Source organism: Dipodomys spectabilis, unplaced genomic scaffold (assembly GCF_019054845.1).
Source record: "Dipodomys spectabilis isolate Male_0828 unplaced genomic scaffold, ASM1905484v1 ptg000002l, whole genome shotgun sequence".
Classification (NCBI taxonomy): Eukaryota; Metazoa; Chordata; class Mammalia; order Rodentia; family Heteromyidae; genus Dipodomys; species Dipodomys spectabilis.
This window is the reverse complement of record NW_024870679.1, coordinates 47,352,904-47,371,519: the sequence shown is the minus strand read 5'-3', so window position 1 is coordinate 47,371,519 and position 18,616 is coordinate 47,352,904. Positions and strand designations below refer to the sequence as shown.

The 18,616-nt window shown below is 46.7% G+C and overlaps 1 protein-coding gene and 1 pseudogene across 1 annotated transcript; both read left to right on the top strand.

Moving 5' to 3' along the window:
- The first annotated feature begins 1,063 nt into the window (after positions 1-1,063).
- On the top strand, positions 1,064-1,555 carry LOC122103814 (annotated as a pseudogene).
- An 8,820-nt stretch (positions 1,556-10,375) lies between these two features.
- Positions 10,376-16,967, top strand: Mycl (MYCL proto-oncogene, bHLH transcription factor). Its single transcript, XM_042685489.1, has 3 exons — positions 10,376-10,484; positions 10,922-11,420; positions 14,377-16,967. The coding sequence occupies exons 1-3, from the start codon at positions 10,404-10,406 to the stop codon at positions 14,973-14,975; spliced, it is 1,179 nt and encodes a 392-aa protein (XP_042541423.1). The 5' UTR covers positions 10,376-10,403; the 3' UTR covers positions 14,976-16,967.
- The last annotated feature ends 1,649 nt before the right edge of the window (positions 16,968-18,616 follow it).

The following is an 18,616-nucleotide window of genomic DNA, read 5'->3' as shown; positions in this document are numbered from 1 at the left end:
ACACACACACACACACAATGGTATATCACCTCACACCAATTAAAGATATGCATAGTAGTAATAATAATAATGATGATAAGCCTGAAAATAAGAAATATTATCAAGGCTGTGAAGATACCAGAATACTTAGGTATATGTGTAAGTCTAAATGTAGTTGTTCTGCTACTGAAGGTATAGACTCAAAACAACTGAAGGTTTATACTCAAAAACTTATATACCTGGGTGAGATAGCTCAAAAGTAGCTTGTAAAACCCTGAGTCAATCCCTACCCGCCCCCCCACCAAAAAGCCTTGTGTATAGATGTTGAAAGCAATATTATTCCAAGTATCCTAAAGTGGAAACAAGCTAAATGTCCATCAATGGATGAATGTACTAATGATATATATTAATATATATGGCTGAATGTTATTCAGCCATAAAAAGGAATGAAGTAATGATATAGGCCACAACATAGATGAACCTTAGAAACACTTTGCTTAAAGAATCCAAACACAGCACTTGGCTGTGAAAGCATAACAAATGCTTCTGGGGGCGCCAATGGGGGGGAGGGGTCACAAGTCATGTGACAGCAACCTGCCGGGGGGGGGGGGGGGGGGGGGGGGGATTCCTCTTTAAGTACAGTGGGGATATTCCGGTGGCCCAGAAACCCAGTCTTGCAAGATTGATCCTGCGAGGGAAAGGGGTTTGTCATGGCAGATGTATGCAAATAATACATCTCAATAAATTTTACCAGCAGTGTCATGCTGTAGATTCTATGATTATCTCTATTGAACTGATATTGAATCTGAGACTTAGAAGAAAAGGACGTAAAGCAATTCCTGTATAAGAAGTTACCAAGGAAGTGGCGCTGTGGCTCAAGTGGTAGAGCGCTCGCCTTGAGCTGAAGAGCTGAGGAACAACGCCCAGGCCCAGAGTTCAAGCCCCACGACTGAAAAAAAAAAACAAAAACAAAAACAAAAAAGAAGTTACCAAGTGAAGCTGGGAAGGTGGCTCAGTGGTAGAGCGCTTGCCTTGCATGCCTGAGGCCCTGGTTCGATTCCTCAGCACCACATAAGAAAAAAAAAAGAAGTTACCAAGTGTTGAAGGACTCCATGCTATTGTTGTATCGGATAGAGATGGAGTACTTGTTATCAAAGTGGCCAATGATAATGCTCCCCAACATGCTTTGTGACCTGGTTTCCTCTCTATTTTTGCCCTTGCAACAGACCAAGGGAGCACACTTGGACTTTGAAAGAATAAAAGCATCATCTGTTACTATAACACCTACCAGGTAGTTCAGTTCAATCGTTTACCTCTTGTGGTGAGTTTCATAGCCAGTAGCAATGCCAACACAGGGCTAATTGTCAGCCTAGAAAAGGAACTTGCTCCATTGTTTGAAGAACTGATCAAAGTTGTGGAAGTTTCTTAATCTTATGGTGGTTTTGATGTATACCTTATCTTGTTATAAAACCACAAGTCAATCTAGCAATCTTTAGACAACAGTAATACTTCTCTGTATGTATGTAAGAAAGAACACCCTTTTCCACCTTATACTAAAGAATCAGCCTGTAGGTGTAATTTATAGACGATCAGTTATTACATTTAATTTGTAAGGTCTTTTCTTTAGCAAGATCTGGGGATAATGGGGATAATCTGAACTGGTTCAGTCTGTCACAGCTCTTGTGGAGTTAGTGCAGTCACCACATACGGATGGGATCCTGTTCAGTGGATCAGAATCAAAATGGTGCATTGGTCCACATGAGCCATCAAGTGGTCTCTATCATTCAGGACTCCCAGACTGCAAGGGCGCAGCAGACCCTCTTATTGTGAATAATAACAAGGACATATTTTTCTTCCATTGTGTTTTATTTGTACTGAGTGTGAGAAGATAAAATGGCTTGCTTAGTAAAAGTAATAAAATCAGTACAATCACTAACTTTATATATATTTACTTTGCAGTGTAGATATGTGTCACTAATGAGTTTTATTCAGAGGGTACTTCTCTTTAATGAAAAGGAAAATTATAGCTTACTCTTTTCTTCCTACTCTGCTCTCTATAACCAATCAGTGTTTTAATGATTGTTCTTTATAGAATTTAAATATGACTTGTTACTGAATCCTTTTTTAAGTATGTATATAAATGTGATAGTTTTAGCCATTTTTTCATATATGGGTATAAATAAAATAGTATTAAAAAAAAAAAAAAGAACTCAAACACAAAACCGGGCACTGGTGGCTCACGCTTATAATCCTACTTACTCAGGAGGCTGAGATCTGAGGATCACGGTTTAAAGCCAACCCGAGCAAGAAAGTCCGTGAGGCTCTTATCTCCAATAAACCACTAGAAAACTGGAAGTGGTGCTATGGCTCAAGCGGTAGAGCACTCGCCTTGAGCTGAAGAGCGCAGGGACAGCACCCAGGTCTAGAGTACAAGCCCCATAATGGACAAAAAAAAAAAGAATCCAGACACAAACAGCCATATGCTGTATGACAATTCATTGTCTGAAATAGTTCAAATAGGTGAATCTATTTTGGGGGGGAGGGGTCCGGTTGTGGGGCCTGAACCCTGGGCCTGGGCGCTGTCCCTCAGCTCTTCAGCTCAAGGCTAGCACTCTACCACTTGAGCCACAGCACCACTTCCAGCTTTTTTCTTTTTGTTTATGTGGTGCTGAGGAATTGAACCCAGGGCCTCATGCATGCAAGGCAAGCGCTCTACCTCTGAGCCACCTTCCCAGCCCTAGGTGAATCTATTGATACAGAAGATAGATAAGTAACTGCTAGGGTTTGAGAGAGAAGAAGAGTAATTGCTTAATGGGTGTAGGTTTCTGAGGTGATAAAAGTGTTCTAGATTCATAGTGATAGTGTTTGTTCAACCTTACGAATATACTAAAGATAACTGAATTATACTCTTTAAATATCTAAAATAGTGATTATTTTTATTTTTTGTCAATAGTGGGGCTTGAACTCAAGCTCTGGGTACAGTACCTGAGTTCAAGGCTAGCACTCTACATAGCCATAGCTCCACTACCAGTTTTTTGGTTTTTTGGTTTGCTTTTGCCAGTCCTGGAGCTTGAACTCAGGGCCTGGGTAAGATCCTTGACTTTCTTTTGCTCAAGGCTAGCATTCTACCACTTGAGCCACAGTGCCACTCCAGCTTTTTCTCTTTATGTGGTACTAAAGAATTGAATCCAGGGATTCATGCATGCTAGGCAAGCACCTACCACTAAGCCATATCCCCAGCCCTCCACTACCAGTTTTTTGAGTGGTTAATTGGAGATAAGAGTCTAATGGGGACTTTTCTGCCTGGGATGGCTTTAAACTGCGATCCTCAGATCTCAGTTTCCTGAGTAGTTAGGATTACAGGCATGAGCCATCAGCATCCAGCTAAAAGAGTGAATTTTATGTCATGGAATTTTACCTCAATTTACATAAAGGTCAAGTTGGGCTCAGTGGTGCATGCCTATCGTCCCAGTTGCTTAATTTGCTAAGATAGCAGGATTGCTTGAGCCCAGGAGTTCATTCAAGAGCAGCCTGACAACATAGCAAGACTCTTGGCTCAAAAAAAAAAGTAGAGTGAAGAAAAAGAGAAGAGACAGTGGCAATTGAGAGATGTCTGCAAACCTTGAGAAACTGGAAAGCAGACAGATAAGGACTAGCTGACTCAGCAAAAGACCAGGAAGCAAGAATTGTACATCTGATGGTCAGAGCAGAGGAGAGAAAAGCACTGCAAGAAGCAATCTCTTAGTGCCTCTGAACCCAACAGCAGCACAGAAGCTGCTGGCAGGTCTAGAGCATGGGCTGGAAGGAGTTAAACTTGACCCTGTCTCTATGTGACTGTGTTCCTCCTACCTGAAAAGAGATAGCTTAAACTGAGAGGCTATGGATTCAGGAGTACCAGGCACAGGAGAGCCTGGGCAGAACTGGAACTTCCCCTTCTCTCATTTCTCTTCTTACTTCCCAGGAGACTGCCAGCTACACTTGTAACCCAGCCCTGCTGGATTACAGGACATCTCTGAGGGAAAACCAAAGGCACTTGAGGAGTCTCGGGTGAAACTGCCCTATTGCCCTGAAGAGAACTCACCCAATGGCAGCCCCTCCCCCAGACGTCTATCTATATAGCTTTCAATCTGCTTTTTTTTTTTTTCTTTTTGTCAGTTGTGGGGCTTGAACTCTGGACCTGGGCGCTGTCCCTCAGCTCTTCAGCTCAAGGAGAGCACTTTACCACTTGAGCCACAGTGCCACTTCTGGTTTTCTGAGTGGTTTATTGAAGAGTCTCATGGACTTTCCTGCCCATGCTGGTTTTGAACCTCGATCCTCAGGTCTCAGCCTCCTGAGTAGCTAGGATTACAGGCTTGAGACTGTAATTGATGGCTGGCTCAATCTGCTTCTAATGGGCCTCTGTCTATCTGTCTGTCTGTCTGTCTCTCTCTCTCTCTCTCTCTCTCTGTCTCTCTTTCCCAGTCCTGGGGCTTGAACTCAGGGCCTGGGCACTGTCCCTGAGCTTTTTTTGGCTTTTTCTGTTTATGTGGTACTGAGGAATTGAACCTAGGGCTTCACACCTGCTAGGCAAGCACTCTGATATTCCCAGCCACCTTTCTCTTTCATGTAAAAGAAAATGGCAGCCAAAGATTATCACATAGTGGACAATGGCATCCAACACACACAAACACACACACACACACACACACACACACACACACACACACACACATGGCACCAGGGGGTAGCTCACACCTGTAATCCTAGGTTTCTTAGGAGGCTGAAATCTGAGGATTGAGGTTCAAAGCCAGGCAGGGCAGGGAAATCCATAAGACTCTTATTTCTAATTAACTACTAAAAAGCCAGAAATGGAACTAGCTCACGCCTATAATCCTAACCACAAGAAAAACAAAAGTGGTGCTGTGGCTTAAGTTGTAGAGCGCTTTCATTGAGCTGAAGAGCTCAGGAACAGTGCCCAGGCCTAGAGTTCAAGCCCAAAGACCAACCAAAAAAAAAAAAAAAAAAGCCAAAAATGGTGTTTTGGCTCAAAGTGGATAGAACTAGCCTTGAGCACAAAAGCTCAGGAACAATGCCCAATCTCTGAATTCAAGCTTCAGGACTGTCACAAAAAGGAAAAAAAGAGTTGTATTTTCCAAATACTTTTTCTCAAACAGATGCTAGAGGATGTGCTTTACCAAATTGAGGAAGTAAACCAAGAAAGAGGAAGAAATGAGCTCCAGAAAACAGGGATCCCACACAGGAGAGAAGCAGAGGGGATTTCCAGGATCACAGTGAAGGGAAGTTACAGGATGACAATTGTGAAACAGGCCAAGACCAGAAAGTTCAGGTTGGATGGATGTGGTGGTACATGCCTATAATGTCAGCACTTGGGAGGCTAAGGCAGGAATATGGTGAGATTGGAGCCAGCCTGAGATCCTGTCTTTAAAAAAACCACAAACAAACAAAAAACAAAAACAAAAAACATGTAATCCTAGCCAGTTGGGAGATTAAGTCTGAGGATTGTGGTTCAAAGCCAGCTCCTGCCAGAAAGTCTGGGACATGCTTATCTCCAATCAGCCACTAAAAAGCCAGAAGTGGAGTTGTAACTCAAGTGATAGATTGCTAGCTTTGAGCAAAAATAGCTCAGGGACAGCTCCCAGGTCCTGAATTCAAGCTCCAGGACCTATACCAAGAAGAACAAGACGAAGGAGGAGGAGGAGAAGGAGGAGAAGTCGGAGGAGGAGGAGGAGGGGGAGGAGGAGGACGGGAGGACAAGGAGGAGAAAAAAATGAAGTTCAGATTGGAACAGGAAAACAAAGGGCTCAAAGAAAAACAATTCTAAGAGAGAAAGGGAAGAAAAGCAACTTTCTAGACTGATTTACCTGGATGTTTGATCATGATCATATGGAGTGATCTTTGTAGCTCTGGCAATAATTAGTAGTGTTAACTTCATAACAGATATAGAAAAATGTAAGCAAAAGAAAAAGGCAAAAGAACTCTGAAAAAAAAATATCTACTCAAGAGGCTGAGGTCTGAGTATTGTACTTCTACATCAGGACAGACAGAAAAGTCCATGACACTCTTATCTCCTTATCTCCAATTAACAACCAAAAGTGTGAAGTAGAGTTGGGGCTCAAGTGGTAGAGCATCGGCCTTGGTGAAGAAACTAAGGGACAGTACCTAGGCCCTGAGTTCAAGTTCTAGAACTGGCATATATACACAAAATTATTTGAGAAAGAAAATGTAGTGGTGGTATATTTGTATAGTCTAAATAGTGTGGATACTAAATATTTATTTTAAAATTGACCTATAATTCTACTGGGAGAGAATGGGAAGCATGAGAGTAGACAAGAGAAGTATTAGTTATTTTCTATTCTAGGATGTCAATAGAAGTTTCAAGGTCAGTAAAACTAGACTAACTGTATAATATGGAAATATTAGGTACCAAAGCCAATTAAAAGACTAATTACAGGGGGCTGGGAAGGTAGCTCAGTGGTAGAGCGCTTGCCTTGCATGCATGAGGCCCTGGGTTCGATTCCTCAGCACCACATAAGCAAAAAGAAAAAAGCCAGAAGTGGCGCTGTGGCTCAAGTGGTAGAGCGCTAGCCTTGAGCTGAAGATCTGAGGGACAGCGCCCAGGTCCAGAGTTCAGGCCCCATGACCGGACCCAAAAAAAAAAAAAAGAATAATTACAAACTGGGTGCCAGTGGCTCAGGGCTGTAATCCTAGCTACTCAAGAGGCTGAGATCTGAGGATCTCAGTTCAAAGTCAGCCTGGGCAGGAAAGTCTATGACACTCATCTTCAATTAACCACCAAAAAAGTCTTAAGTAGAGCTGGAGTTCTTGTGGTAGAAGGTCAGTCTTCAGTGAAAAAGCTATTGGTCAGTGCCCAGGCCCTGAGTTCAAGTCATAGTACAGAGAAGGACAGAGACAGAGACAGAGAAATGTTAGCACTTTCTGCCATCTCTTTCTGCCAATGAGATCATTGAAGGTTTTTTTCCCTAGTCTATCTTCAAAGTCACCATCCAGTTTTTAACTGCTGATATAGTACGAGTACATGGTTGGTTTTTAAATCATTGTTGAGGGACTAGGAATGTGGCTTAGTGGTAGAGTACTTGCCTAGCATGCATGAAGCCCTGGGTTTGATTCCTCAGTACCACATAAACAGAAAAAGCTGGAAGTGTCACTTGACTCAAGTGGTAGAGTGCTAGCCTTGAGCAAAAGAAGCTCAAGGACAGTGCTCAAGTCCTGAGTTCAAGCCGCAGGACTCACAAAAAAAAACAAAAAACATATATATATATATATATACATATATATATACATATATATATATATATATACATGTATATATATACAGATAGATAGATAGATAGATAGATGGATGAGCACAAAGCTGGGAAAATTGTTGTTAATCTTACAGGAAACCAGGGTGGGTCATAATTCCTGGATTTGATGTGCAACTCAAAGGCCTAGAAAAATGCAGGAAGAATCTACTCTCTCCCATTAGTTTGGTTTCTTTGTGCTCACAACTTCAGCAGGAATCAGACCATGAAAAAGGAAGATAAAAACATAGAGGGAAAATCCTGGGATTCTTTTGCTATGTATATATATAAACTCAGATGCTTCAGTGGGGGAGGGGTAAATGTGTGTGTGTGTGTGTGTGTGTGTGTGTGTGTGTTTAAGGAGATTTTTTTTAAAAATGCAGATAATTTGGATGTCCCTAGAGGCGCATTTGTTACCTTGGTGAATTTATCACCATTCTGGGTCCAGACATTAGCTCAGAAAGCACAGTTGTTAGTCCTAAAAACAGCAGCATCTCTATGGAACAGACACACATTAACCAGGCTCATGAGACTGATATTTCAAATCAGATGCCAATTCATTAATTTCTAAAGGGAAGCAGGGCTTTGAAGCAGCCTGGATCTTTCTGTTTGCTGTTGAGTGCATTCTCTCCCTGTGGGCGGATCTACATGGGGGAACAGAATGATTTTCAGAGGGTTGCTTGGTGATCCACAGCATGAGTCAGGTGGAGAATGAACTGGGTGGCTTCAGAGAAGATGCTGCTTTATCTTCTCTGACCCTAGACCAGTATTTTTATTCCCAAAGAGTGCATTGGTGATATCAATGATTGCCTTGGCAAATCTCCTGATCTCTGGCTTCCTTAGCAGTCCAGATCTCTGCTGGTTTTCTGTGTGTGTGTGTCTACTGGTGCTTGAACTCAGGGCCTTGCATTCTTGCTTGGCTTTTTCATTCAAGGCTTGCACTGTAACACTTGAGCCTTCTCTTTACTTCTGGCTTTTTGGTGGTTAAACTGGAGATGAGAACCTCATAGAGTCTTCTGCCTAGCCTGGCTTTGAACCAAGATCCTCAGATCTCAGCTTAAAAGACAATTTATTTCCTCTTTTCCTCCTCTTAGAAGTGAGGGCACTCCTGATTGCCCCCAGATAGTATCTACAACAATGAAAATATAGGAAGGGGCTGCTGCTGCTGAGTAGGGGCTCCACTCTAGAAAAAAAAAAAAAAAGCCCATTCTCCAAGCATAGGTAGGTGTCCAGTCTCCCATGAATTATATACCCATATTTTCATCCAATGGCCATTTTCTGCTAAATTTATCAGATTAGTTTCTATCACTTGTAAGCAAAAACCATGAGTGGTACTGGAACCATCCCAAACACCTGTAAATCAGAAAACAAGTCTCCAATCCGTGTGCTTCAGGGCTGCAACCAAATGTGGAATCTTCTGAGCCTTCTATTCAACGCAGTGCCAGGTATACAGGTTGTCTCAATCTGGTTGATTAGGTCACTCAGTAAGTCAGTTCCCAACTGTCTCTACAATCTGTCCTAGGGGCAGTAATTGCAAAAGAATCACTGAGCTTGTTCCTGCCTTCAGAGATGTCCCACATCTACCTTAGACCTGACAAATCCAAAGTTGAAGGTGTCATCTTCCCTGCCTTCCTGTCCACCCATACATCAACTCAAATCTTGAATCCTCTGCATCAATCACAACCAATTGCTTGCCAACTGTGTGTAGTTTGGGGCTCTTGGACCACAAAGGTCGAATAGAAAGAGAGAGAGACAGGAGGCAATTGGGTAGGAGTAAACAAATACCAGGTAGAGGCTTCTAGATTCCCTGGCTGCTATCTTTAAGTTTTCCTTTAGGTGTACATCTCAGACCTTTACAGTTAGTGGGAAAGCAAGGGTTTTAATGAAGTTCACAGACATCAATAGGCCAAATTCTTTTTCCTTGAAAAAGAGGGAGTAAGGCTGCGATGAGGAAATAGGGGAAGGAAGAAAGGTAGATGACAACTTGACCTTGACTTGGAGAAAATGTATTCCAGACTACTGACAGCCCCCAGGCAGGCTCCAGAGATTAAGCCCCTCCAACCCCGCGTCCATGGATCCTATCACCTTCCCTATTCTTTTTTTTTTTTTTTTGGGGGGGGGGGGTCCGGTCGTGGGGCCTGAACTCTGAGCCTGGGCGCTGTCCCTCAGCTCTTCAGCTCAAGGCTAGCGCTCTACCACTTAAGCCACAGCGCCACTTCCGGCTTTTTTTTTTTTTTTTTTTGCTTATGTGGTGCTGAGGAATCGAACCCAGGGCCTCATGCATGCAAGGCAAGCACTCTACCACTGAGCCACCTTCCCAGCCCCATAGATATTCTTATCCTCGGAAATCCTCCCTACACCCTGGGAGGTTAGGGTCCCCATTCCTTCATTTTACAGATGAACTCGAGGCTCAGAATGTGTGGTCGAAATCTTCACTATTCTCATTCACTACCATTCGAGATTGGGCCACTAAACTTGAATGGGCCAACGTTAACGAAGCGATGACCGAGCTAACTCTAGATCCGAGCTGAGGGCCACCAGGTGGCGCGGTGGAAGTGCAGTTCCCGGAGCCCCTGCCGCAACCCGGACGCACCTGAAGCCGTCGGGGCGCGGGGCGGGGTGGGGAGGAGTGGGGGGGAAGGAGGAAGGGAGGGGAGTAGGCTCGCCGGGTGGGGCGAGGAGTAGTCTTGTTCTCTGGCCCAGAGCGGGCTCGACGGGCCTTAGGTCGGCGGGCGGGGGACCACCGGCGCCTCTCTAGAGTGCTGCCTCCACCAGGCGACCCATGGGCTGCGGGAGCTCCGCGCTCCCCAGGGTGCCATTTATTTAGTAAGGGGCTACAAGGGATGGAAAGGAGCTGACCGGCGCTGCCAGGGGGTGCGGCAGGCCCCACCTGTCGACTGCGGGGAGAGGGGCGGGTCAGGGGGCGGGGCTTGTTCCCTAGGGTCCACCCCCCCAGTCCCCGAGCCCGGGGCGCGCGACGAGATATAAGGCAGCCGGGAAACAATGCGCCTGCAGCTCGCGCTCCCGCGCCGGCCGCTGTGCTCGAGCGAGGCCGGGGCCGGACGGGCGCGCGCGCGGGGAGGGGCGCGCTCGTGAGTACGGGGCGCGCGCTCGGCGGCGCGCATGTGTGTGTGTGCAGGCTGCCAGGCTGCCCCGAGCCGGCGGGGAGCCAGTCCGCTCCAGGTGGCGGGCGGCTGGAGCGAGGTGAGACTGCGGGTGGCCCCAGGCATAGGCGCGGGTCCCGGGGATGGTATCGGGCCCTAGCGGGGGGGGGGGGGGGGGGACGGGGGAGGAGGAGGGGGACGCGAGTTGACTGCGGGCTGCCCAGTGAACGCCGCGCGCCCCCGCTCGGCCCGGCCCAGAGGGGCCCTGGGAGCCGCGCTCCGCTGCGGGCGGTGCTGGCAAAGTTTGCTTTGAACTCGCTCCCCGCTGCCTGGTCCGCGCGCTGGGAGCCGCTTCCCGGGGCGCTGTGACCCGGGGCCAGGCGCTCTGGGACGGAAGGGCAGGGCGCAGACTGCAAGCCCGGTGGTGGGGTTGGGGAGGGACCGGAGCCCGGCTAGCCGGGGGCGCCGGAGAGCCTGGGGTCGCCTCTTCCTTCGGGCGGGTACCCTAGTCTGCACGTCCCCGCTGCCCTCCCGCAGGGAGCGGACATGGACTTCGACTCCTACCAGCACTATTTCTACGACTATGACTGCGGGGAGGATTTCTACCGCTCCACGGCGCCCAGCGAGGACATCTGGAAGAAATTCGAGCTGGTGCCGTCGCCCCCCACGTCGCCGCCTTGGGGCTCCGATCTCGGCGCCGCCGGGGACCCAACCTCCGGGGCTGGTCCTCCGGAGCCGTGGCCCGGAGGGGACGAAGCGGAATGTCGGGGTCATTCGAAAGCTTGGGGCAGGAACTACGCTTCCATCATCCGCCGTGACTGCATGTGGAGCGGCTTCTCCGCCAGGGAACGGCTGGAGAGAGTGGTGAGCGATCGGCTCACCCCTGGCGTGCCGCGGGGGAACCCGCCCAAGGCACCCGCCACCCCGGACTGCACTCCCAGCCTAGAAGCCAGCACCCCGGCGCCTGCCACCCCCTGTCAGCTGAGCGAGCCCAAACCCCAGGCCTGCTCGGGGTCTGAGAGCCCCAGCGATTCGGGTAAGGACGACCCCGGGCCACCTAAAAGGGAGAGGGGGCACCCCCATGGGTGGCCAAACCTTTAACACCGTCTGAGGTCACGAGCATTGGCTCTTCTCAAGCCTTGCTATCACCTTCCCTCCCCCCTTTTTTTTTCTAGCTGAAGCTGTCGGGGTAGCCCCTAGCAGTGTCTGTCTGGCACGTGGGTGTGTTGGTAAACAGTTTGGAGAAGTGAGGAGGGAGCCAGCGTCCCTCAGATGGTGATTGGAGCCTCTGGGGACAAGGGAGACTCGGTGAGGGTTGGTGCTTAAAGAATAATAAATACTCCAGCTGGACTGTAGGGGATTTCTGTCCTTGGAAGGTTGGAAGAAGTCCCTTAGGAGTCACTCCAAGCTTGAAGCTGTTTTGTTACTGCCTTTTTTTTTTTTTTCCTCCTGGGAAACACACTCCGTTAGGGAGAGAAGAAGCTGAGGAGCTTTTTTGCAAAGCCAAAATCTTCATCCTTTAAAACAAACAAACAAAAATCTCCATCCCCTGTCTGCTTTACTTTAAAATGCCAATAGTTTCCTCCTGGAAGAGGAAAAGAGGGAATGATTTCCTATTGTACATTCCTTTACCACTGTACATCACTTGTGAGACCGGTAAGAGAGGAATAAATGTTTCTCTTTAACATGACAAACGGAGGCCTTAAAGTCAGGAAACCACTAGAAGTGAGCCTAGCTTTCTACCATCTAGCCAGCTTCTCCCAGCCCTCTATCCCAATCAGGCACTTCTTGCTTGATGTATAGCTTATCTGAGAAAGGTTATACCTCACCTGCTGCTTTGATGTAAGGTACAAAGATGTCTTAGCTTCCTCCTAATACATCTGAGGGCTTCAGCAGCTCTCCTGAGTTTAACAAAAGTTCACTGGCCCTGGCCCTTTTTCTGTGCCAATGTGTGGATGAGGTACTGAGGCCATACTCTCTCTCCAATACTTGACACAAATGCAAACCTCACTGAGGGCAGACTGGTGTCTTCTATCACCAGAGGATGTTCTCATCCCAGTCTCTTAGTCCACTCCACCCATGAGAAGTATTGTAGAGGGTACTCTTGTAGGGTGCAGACTGATGTTATTGGCACATAATCAAGACAGGGAAAAAAAACTAGCTTTGAAGAATAACTAACAAGAGTGTTTTGAGAATTTGGATATGGGGTATGGAAGTTGTCATGCACTAAAGGGAAAGAGTGAGGATAACAAAAACTTAAGATACTCCATCCTCCCTCCCCATTCACTATTAGGGTCTTTTTTTAGCCTGCTTTCTCTTTTCATCAAGAGCTTGTGTTTGTTTAATGGCTGGAACAGAAGTCTTGAAATCAAGAAACCAATAAAGGTGTATCTGCACAAGGGCTGGTGTAATAATAGAGTAGAAAGTATTGTTTCGGGAGTTTAGAAGTCTAAGACCCAGAACATCACCGAAGTGATAAGGAAGGAGATGTGGCTGATCTGGGTCTCTCAGTTTCTCCCTTTGCAATGCGATTGTCCCTCTGAAGATAGTTCCTTATCTGGGAGAGGCAGAGAACTACTTTGAAAAGTGAAGCAGGTCATAAATGATTTCTTCCTTACATGGATCTTTACCAGCCTTGAGGTTTAACACTGAAAGTAAAGGTTTGTGATAGAGGAAAGCCTTCTGAATCATTTTCTGACCTGTTCTTAAACCTGAACCTGTTTGTGGGCTTCAGGTTCACTCTCTGGCCACATGGCCTAGAACAAAATGCAACAGATTGCAAACAATGAGGGGGGGGTGGGGAGTGTGACTGACTGCAGAGCTCAGCCAATAGGAGCTAGGGGCTGAGTAAAACAACATTCCAAACACAGCCTAGCCAGCCAATCACCAGCTTTGGGGCCAGGAGGGCTGAATGGTCAGGTTTTATTAATGGAGAAATAATGTGATTGTCCACACAATGGAAGCCTTCCTGACAAAGGGCCTCAAGCTTCCTGATATGCAAAAGAGGCTGAGAACCAAGCTCTTCTCTTGTGGGGCCAGAATGCATTAAGGTAGCCTTCTGTGTGGGGGCTGCAAAATGTGGGAAGCAGAATGGTTTTTCTTCTAATTGTCTCTTCCCTGGTTGGGTTAATCTAATAGAGAGTCAAGCCAGGGAATGGTAGGGAAATGGCCAAGTGTCTCTGGGGGTTTCGATCCAGGGTTATTCTTCTGTTCCTCATTTTCTACCTCTGCTGTAGGTAGCTTGGAAAGGTCACTTGTACCTTTGTAAAGTTCCTGCAGCTCTCAGTGACCTGTGATTCCAAATCTAACCTTCTTCTGGTCCCAAGAAGGGGGTGGGGCAGACGACCTATAAATGATGGATGACTCGAGAAACCCATTGAACCCAGAAGCAAAACGCCCCTAAGGGAAACCTTTCCTCTCCCCTCTGTGGGTGAGAAGGACTGCCTGTGGCCCTCCCTTCTGTGCATATTCCTCTGAAAGGATAGCAGAATAGAGAGGTGGGAGAATAATAGGATTTATAACTTGTGAAAAGTAACAATTCCCAAGTGCAGGCTGTTCTGGGCAGGAACAAAGGGCAGCTCTGCCCACAGACCCCTCATTTACAATTCTGATGGGGCATGAAAGAGCCCGACTGGGGAAGATCTTTATAGCTAAACTTTGTCCCAGGCCGGTAGCTCTTTCTCTCCATCCCCTGAGTGGGGGAGGGGAGAGCTTGTGCCGACTGGGGGCTGTTGGCTTGGGTCTGCCTTTTGTTCTTTTCTAAGCCTTGCTGTGCAAAAGGAAATTGGAGAATATTTTCCTTCTTGTTTGTTTTCCCTTCACTCTGCCCTTACCTCAAATACAAATGAATCAACCACCTTTTTCCTCACTTCGATTTGTTGATAATCAACATTGAGAAAAATGTCTCTATGTAGCCCCTCCGTAGAAAGCTAAGGGTGTAGGGTTTGTGCATGCATTTCTAATAGATGCATTTCATCTCTCTTCTTGGACAGAGGGTGAAGAAATCGATGTCGTGACGGTGGAGAAGAGACAGTCTCTGAGTCTACGGAAGCCAGTTACCATCACTGTGCGAGCAGACCCTCTGGACCCCTGCATGAAACGCTTCCATATATCCATCCATCAGCAGCAGCACAACTATGCGGCTCGTTTCCCCCCAGAAAGTTGCTCCCAAGAAGAGGCTCCAGAGAGAGATCCCCAGGAAGAGACTTTGGAAAAAGACACCCCTGAGGAAAAGGAGGATGAAGAAGATGAAGAAATCGTGAGCCCTGAACCTGTAGAAAGTGAGACTCCTCCGTCTTGCCATCCTAAACCTGTCAGTTCTGATACTGAGGATGTGACCAAGAGGAAGAACCATAACTTCTTGGAGCGCAAAAGGCGGAATGACCTTCGCTCAAGGTTCTTGGCATTGAGGGACCAGGTACCCACCCTGGCCAGCTGCTCCAAGGCCCCCAAAGTAGTGATCTTAAGCAAGGCCTTGGAATACTTGCAAGCCCTGGTTGGAGCTGAGAAGAGGATGGCTACCGAGAAAAGACAGCTCCGGTGCCGGCAGCAGCAACTGCAGAAAAGAATCGCATACCTCAGTGGCTACTAACTGATCAAAAAGCCTGACTCTTTTGTCTTACAAAGACACGCGTTTATTTTTTAACTTCCCTTTCCCCTCTAGTAATTTGCACATTTTGGTTCCAGGCTCGATGGTCTGAACAGTAGGTCCCAGAATGCATTGCAGCCGGTGCACACACAATAAGGGCTTGCATTCTTGGAAACCCTGAAACCGAGCTCTCCCTCCTCCCTCACCAATGGTGAGTGCTGTGTCCTCCCTGGCGCCTCTGGCTTTCTCAGCAGGCAGCTGACTGAGGAGTCTTGAGGTCTGCCTAGCTCACTAGCTCTGAAGAAAAGGCTGACAGATGCTATGCAACAGGTGGTGGACGTTGTCAGGGGCTCCAGCCTGCATGAAATCTCACACTCGGCAGGCTCTTTGGGCTAGGAAAGGATGCTCCCACTGCTGTCTCTGGGGGTGACACAAGGACAGCTGGGCCTGGATGCTCTCTGAGGCTCCTTTTTCCAAGAGACACACGAGCTGTCCTGAGTGAAGACTAGCTCACAGACTTGATCAACAATGGACCATTACCTCACTGTCAGACACTTTACAGTAGCTGAGGAGTGGAAACTTTATATAATATATGTGTGTGTATATATATATATATGTATATTCATATACATATATATAAATATATATAAAATGATGTTGGGCAACACCTCTCCCATTCTCCCTCAATGCTGCCACCTTGAGAACATTTAAAGAGCTTGGCCTCTGAGTTCTTCAAGTCAGAGCTCATAGGGCCCTTTCCCCTGAGAGAGGGACCTTTCCACCCCCACAAGGGACTTTTTTTTGTTGTTGTTTGTTTCATTCTGCCTTTGTTATGCAATGGGCTCTACTGCATCCTTTCCCACAGGTCAGACATGTTTCCCCAAAACACAGGGAAAATCAGTCCTAGCCCGAGACCGAGGAAGGCTTGGAGTCCTGACTCTTGAACTTGTTCCTTACCCAGTTATTTCCCCAGGGCCATTTAAGACCCATCTTGGAATCTTAAGGCAGGGAGGTATAAGGCATCTCAGAAGGAAGCTCTGTACCATTTCCTCTTTCTTACCTGCCTCTTGTCTCCGTCCTTGACTCTATTTGAAATTCTACTGGAACCATGTAAACCTGTCTTTCTCATCATGCAACTCCAAGAAGCTTGCTGCTTTGCAAGCCACCAGCCTGGTTCTCTACCAGGTGATATGAGTCAGATCCCTTTCCCAGAACCTGGGCCTTACTAAGGTGCTAGGCAGAGCTTTTGGAACTCACCCATTGGTCCAGAAGGTGGACTCGCTTCCTGGTGGTTGTAAAGGCACCTTCAGGAGCTCTGCTTAACCAACCCTTATAAATTGCCCCAGCTGGACTTGCAGCTCTGACCCAGCAGGTGCCATGTGGCCAACCTCAGGAGCTGCGCAGCCTGGCCTGGAAGAAGGAGCAGCCCTTCCAGAACTCTGCACAGACAGCAGATTCCTGCTGGCTCTGGGTTAGACAGTAGGGGCAGGGTAGAGGTGGTCAGCACTATTTGTGGCTCTGAAAAACCAGCTGCTACTTCCTAACCTACTGTGTATGGTGATCTGTTTCTGAGGTTGCTTCCTAGCCTCAGAGAACTTCTGCGGAAATTTCAGAAATAGCTTCTGTAATTGTGGAAGCAGGATTTTTGGGAGCCAACTGACTTCTAGAACTGTCTTGAGAGTGTAGGAATGGAACAAGTTACTGATGTCTCACCTGAGTAGTTTCTGTTTTATAAGCTGCTGCTGGGTAATTTGCTGGGGGAGTTGTTTTGTTTTGTTTTATACTGTATTTTTGTATGCCTTTTGCAAAGTGGTGTTAACTGTTTTTGTACAAGGAAAAAAAAAACCTCGGGCAATTCTCTTGTTGCAAGGGTCTGATTTATTTTGAAAGGCAAGTTTACCTGAAATTTTGTATTTAGTTGTGATTTCTGATTGCCTGATTTTAAACTGTTGCCTTCTGGGACATCTTCTAATAAAAGATTTCTCAAATATGTCACAGTGGGGACAGCTTACACCATCTGAGTCTTCTGGATACAAGGAAAACTATTTCAGGGTAGCCACAAGTGACCCAGTCGGCTGCATTTCTCTAACCGTGTTGCTAACCTGGTCATTCCACTCTGGGTTCCTGAAATGCCATTTCAGACATGCCTAAACAATGTCAGCTCAGTACTCCATGAAAATGAATTCTCTAGTGAATTGCAAAGAGTGCTGAATTTGTGCTTCAGAAAGCTCAAAAATCCCAGCTCTACCACTTCTGGGTCTTTTCATCATGTCTTTCTTAGTCTTAGTTTCCTTACCTCCTGTGAGATAGGGATACATGTTATTTCCCAGGATTTTGCCCATAATCAACAAAGCAATAATAGACTTTGGACTTCTTTCTAAATTATGAAGTTGTTGTTGTTGTTGTTTTTGTTTATTTGTTCTTTGGGTTTTTTGGTGCCAGCTGAACTCAGGGCCTGGGTGCTGTCCCTGAGCTTTCCTGCCCACAGCTAGCACTATACTACTTGAGCTACAGTTCCACTTCTGGCTTTTGGTGTTTAATTGGAGATAAGCACCTCACAGATTTTCCTGCCCAGGCTGACTTTGAACCATGATCCTTAGATCTTAGTCTCCTGAGTAGCTAGAATTAAGGCTTGAGTCATTGGCACCCAGCTTTGCTTAGCTTTTTTGCTCAAGGCATGTGCTCTACCACTTGAGTCACACCTTCATGTCTGGCTTTTTGCTGATTAATTGAAAGTAGTCACACCTTCATGTCTGGCTTTTTGCTGATTAATTGAAAGTGAGAGTCTTTCAGATTTGTCTGCCTGGGTAGCTTTTGAACTGTGATGCTTAGATCTTAGACTCTTGCATAGCTAGGGTTACAAGCATACACTACGAGTGCCCAGCAAGTCCTATATTCTTCCAGATAGGACTTATCTTAGTGCTATGATGACCTTTTGCACAATGTCTTTTTTTGTTGTTGGTGGTGGTGGTCGTGGGGCTTAACTCTGGGCCTGAGCGCTGTCTCTGACTCTTCAGCTCAAGGCGAGCAGTCTACCACTTGAGCCACAGCGCCACTTTTGGTTTTCTGGTGGTTAATTGGAGATAATAGTCTCAGACTTTCTTGCCCAGGCTGGCTTTGAGCCTGGATCCTCAGATCTCAGCCTCCTGAGTAGCTAGGATTACAGGTGTGAGCCACCAGTACCTGGCAGCAAGATGTCTTCTGAAGAGTTCTCTCAGAATTTTTTTTTGTGTAATGTGTGACTTTTCTTTCTTCAATTAATGAAAGGAAAACTAAGACTCTCTTACCTGCACATAGTGTCACTGTAAACTTGTTGCAAATGAAAGGTGAGAGAAGCCAGGCACCAGGGGCTTACACCTGTAATCCCAGCGATTCAGAGCTGAGATCCTAGCTACTCTAGATCTGATTATTGCAGTTGAAAGACAGCCTAGGCAGAAGAAAAAAGTCTGTGAAGCCTGGTGCTGGGGGCTCACACTTGTAGCTACTTAAGAGGCTGAGATCTGAGGATGGTGATTCGAAGCCAGCCTGGGCTGTCTGCAATTAGCCACAATAAAACTAGATGTAGCTCTGTGGCTCAAAGTGGTAGAGCACTAACCTTGAACAAAAGAGCTTAGGAACTGCACTTGGACCCCGAGTTCAAGCCC

Bases quoted from the DNA above. Each gene is read 5' to 3' on its own strand.
- Mycl (XM_042685489.1), top strand. From the start codon at position 10,404: ATGTGTGTGTGTGCAGGCTGCCAGGCTGCCCCGAGCCGGCGGGGAGCC. The intron at 10,485-10,921 runs GTGAGACTGCGG...GCCCTCCCGCAG, and splicing joins TGGCGGGCGGCTGGAGCGAG to GGAGCGGACATGGACTTCGA. The intron at 11,421-14,376 runs GTAAGGACGACC...CTTCTTGGACAG, and splicing joins TGAGAGCCCCAGCGATTCGG to AGGGTGAAGAAATCGATGTC.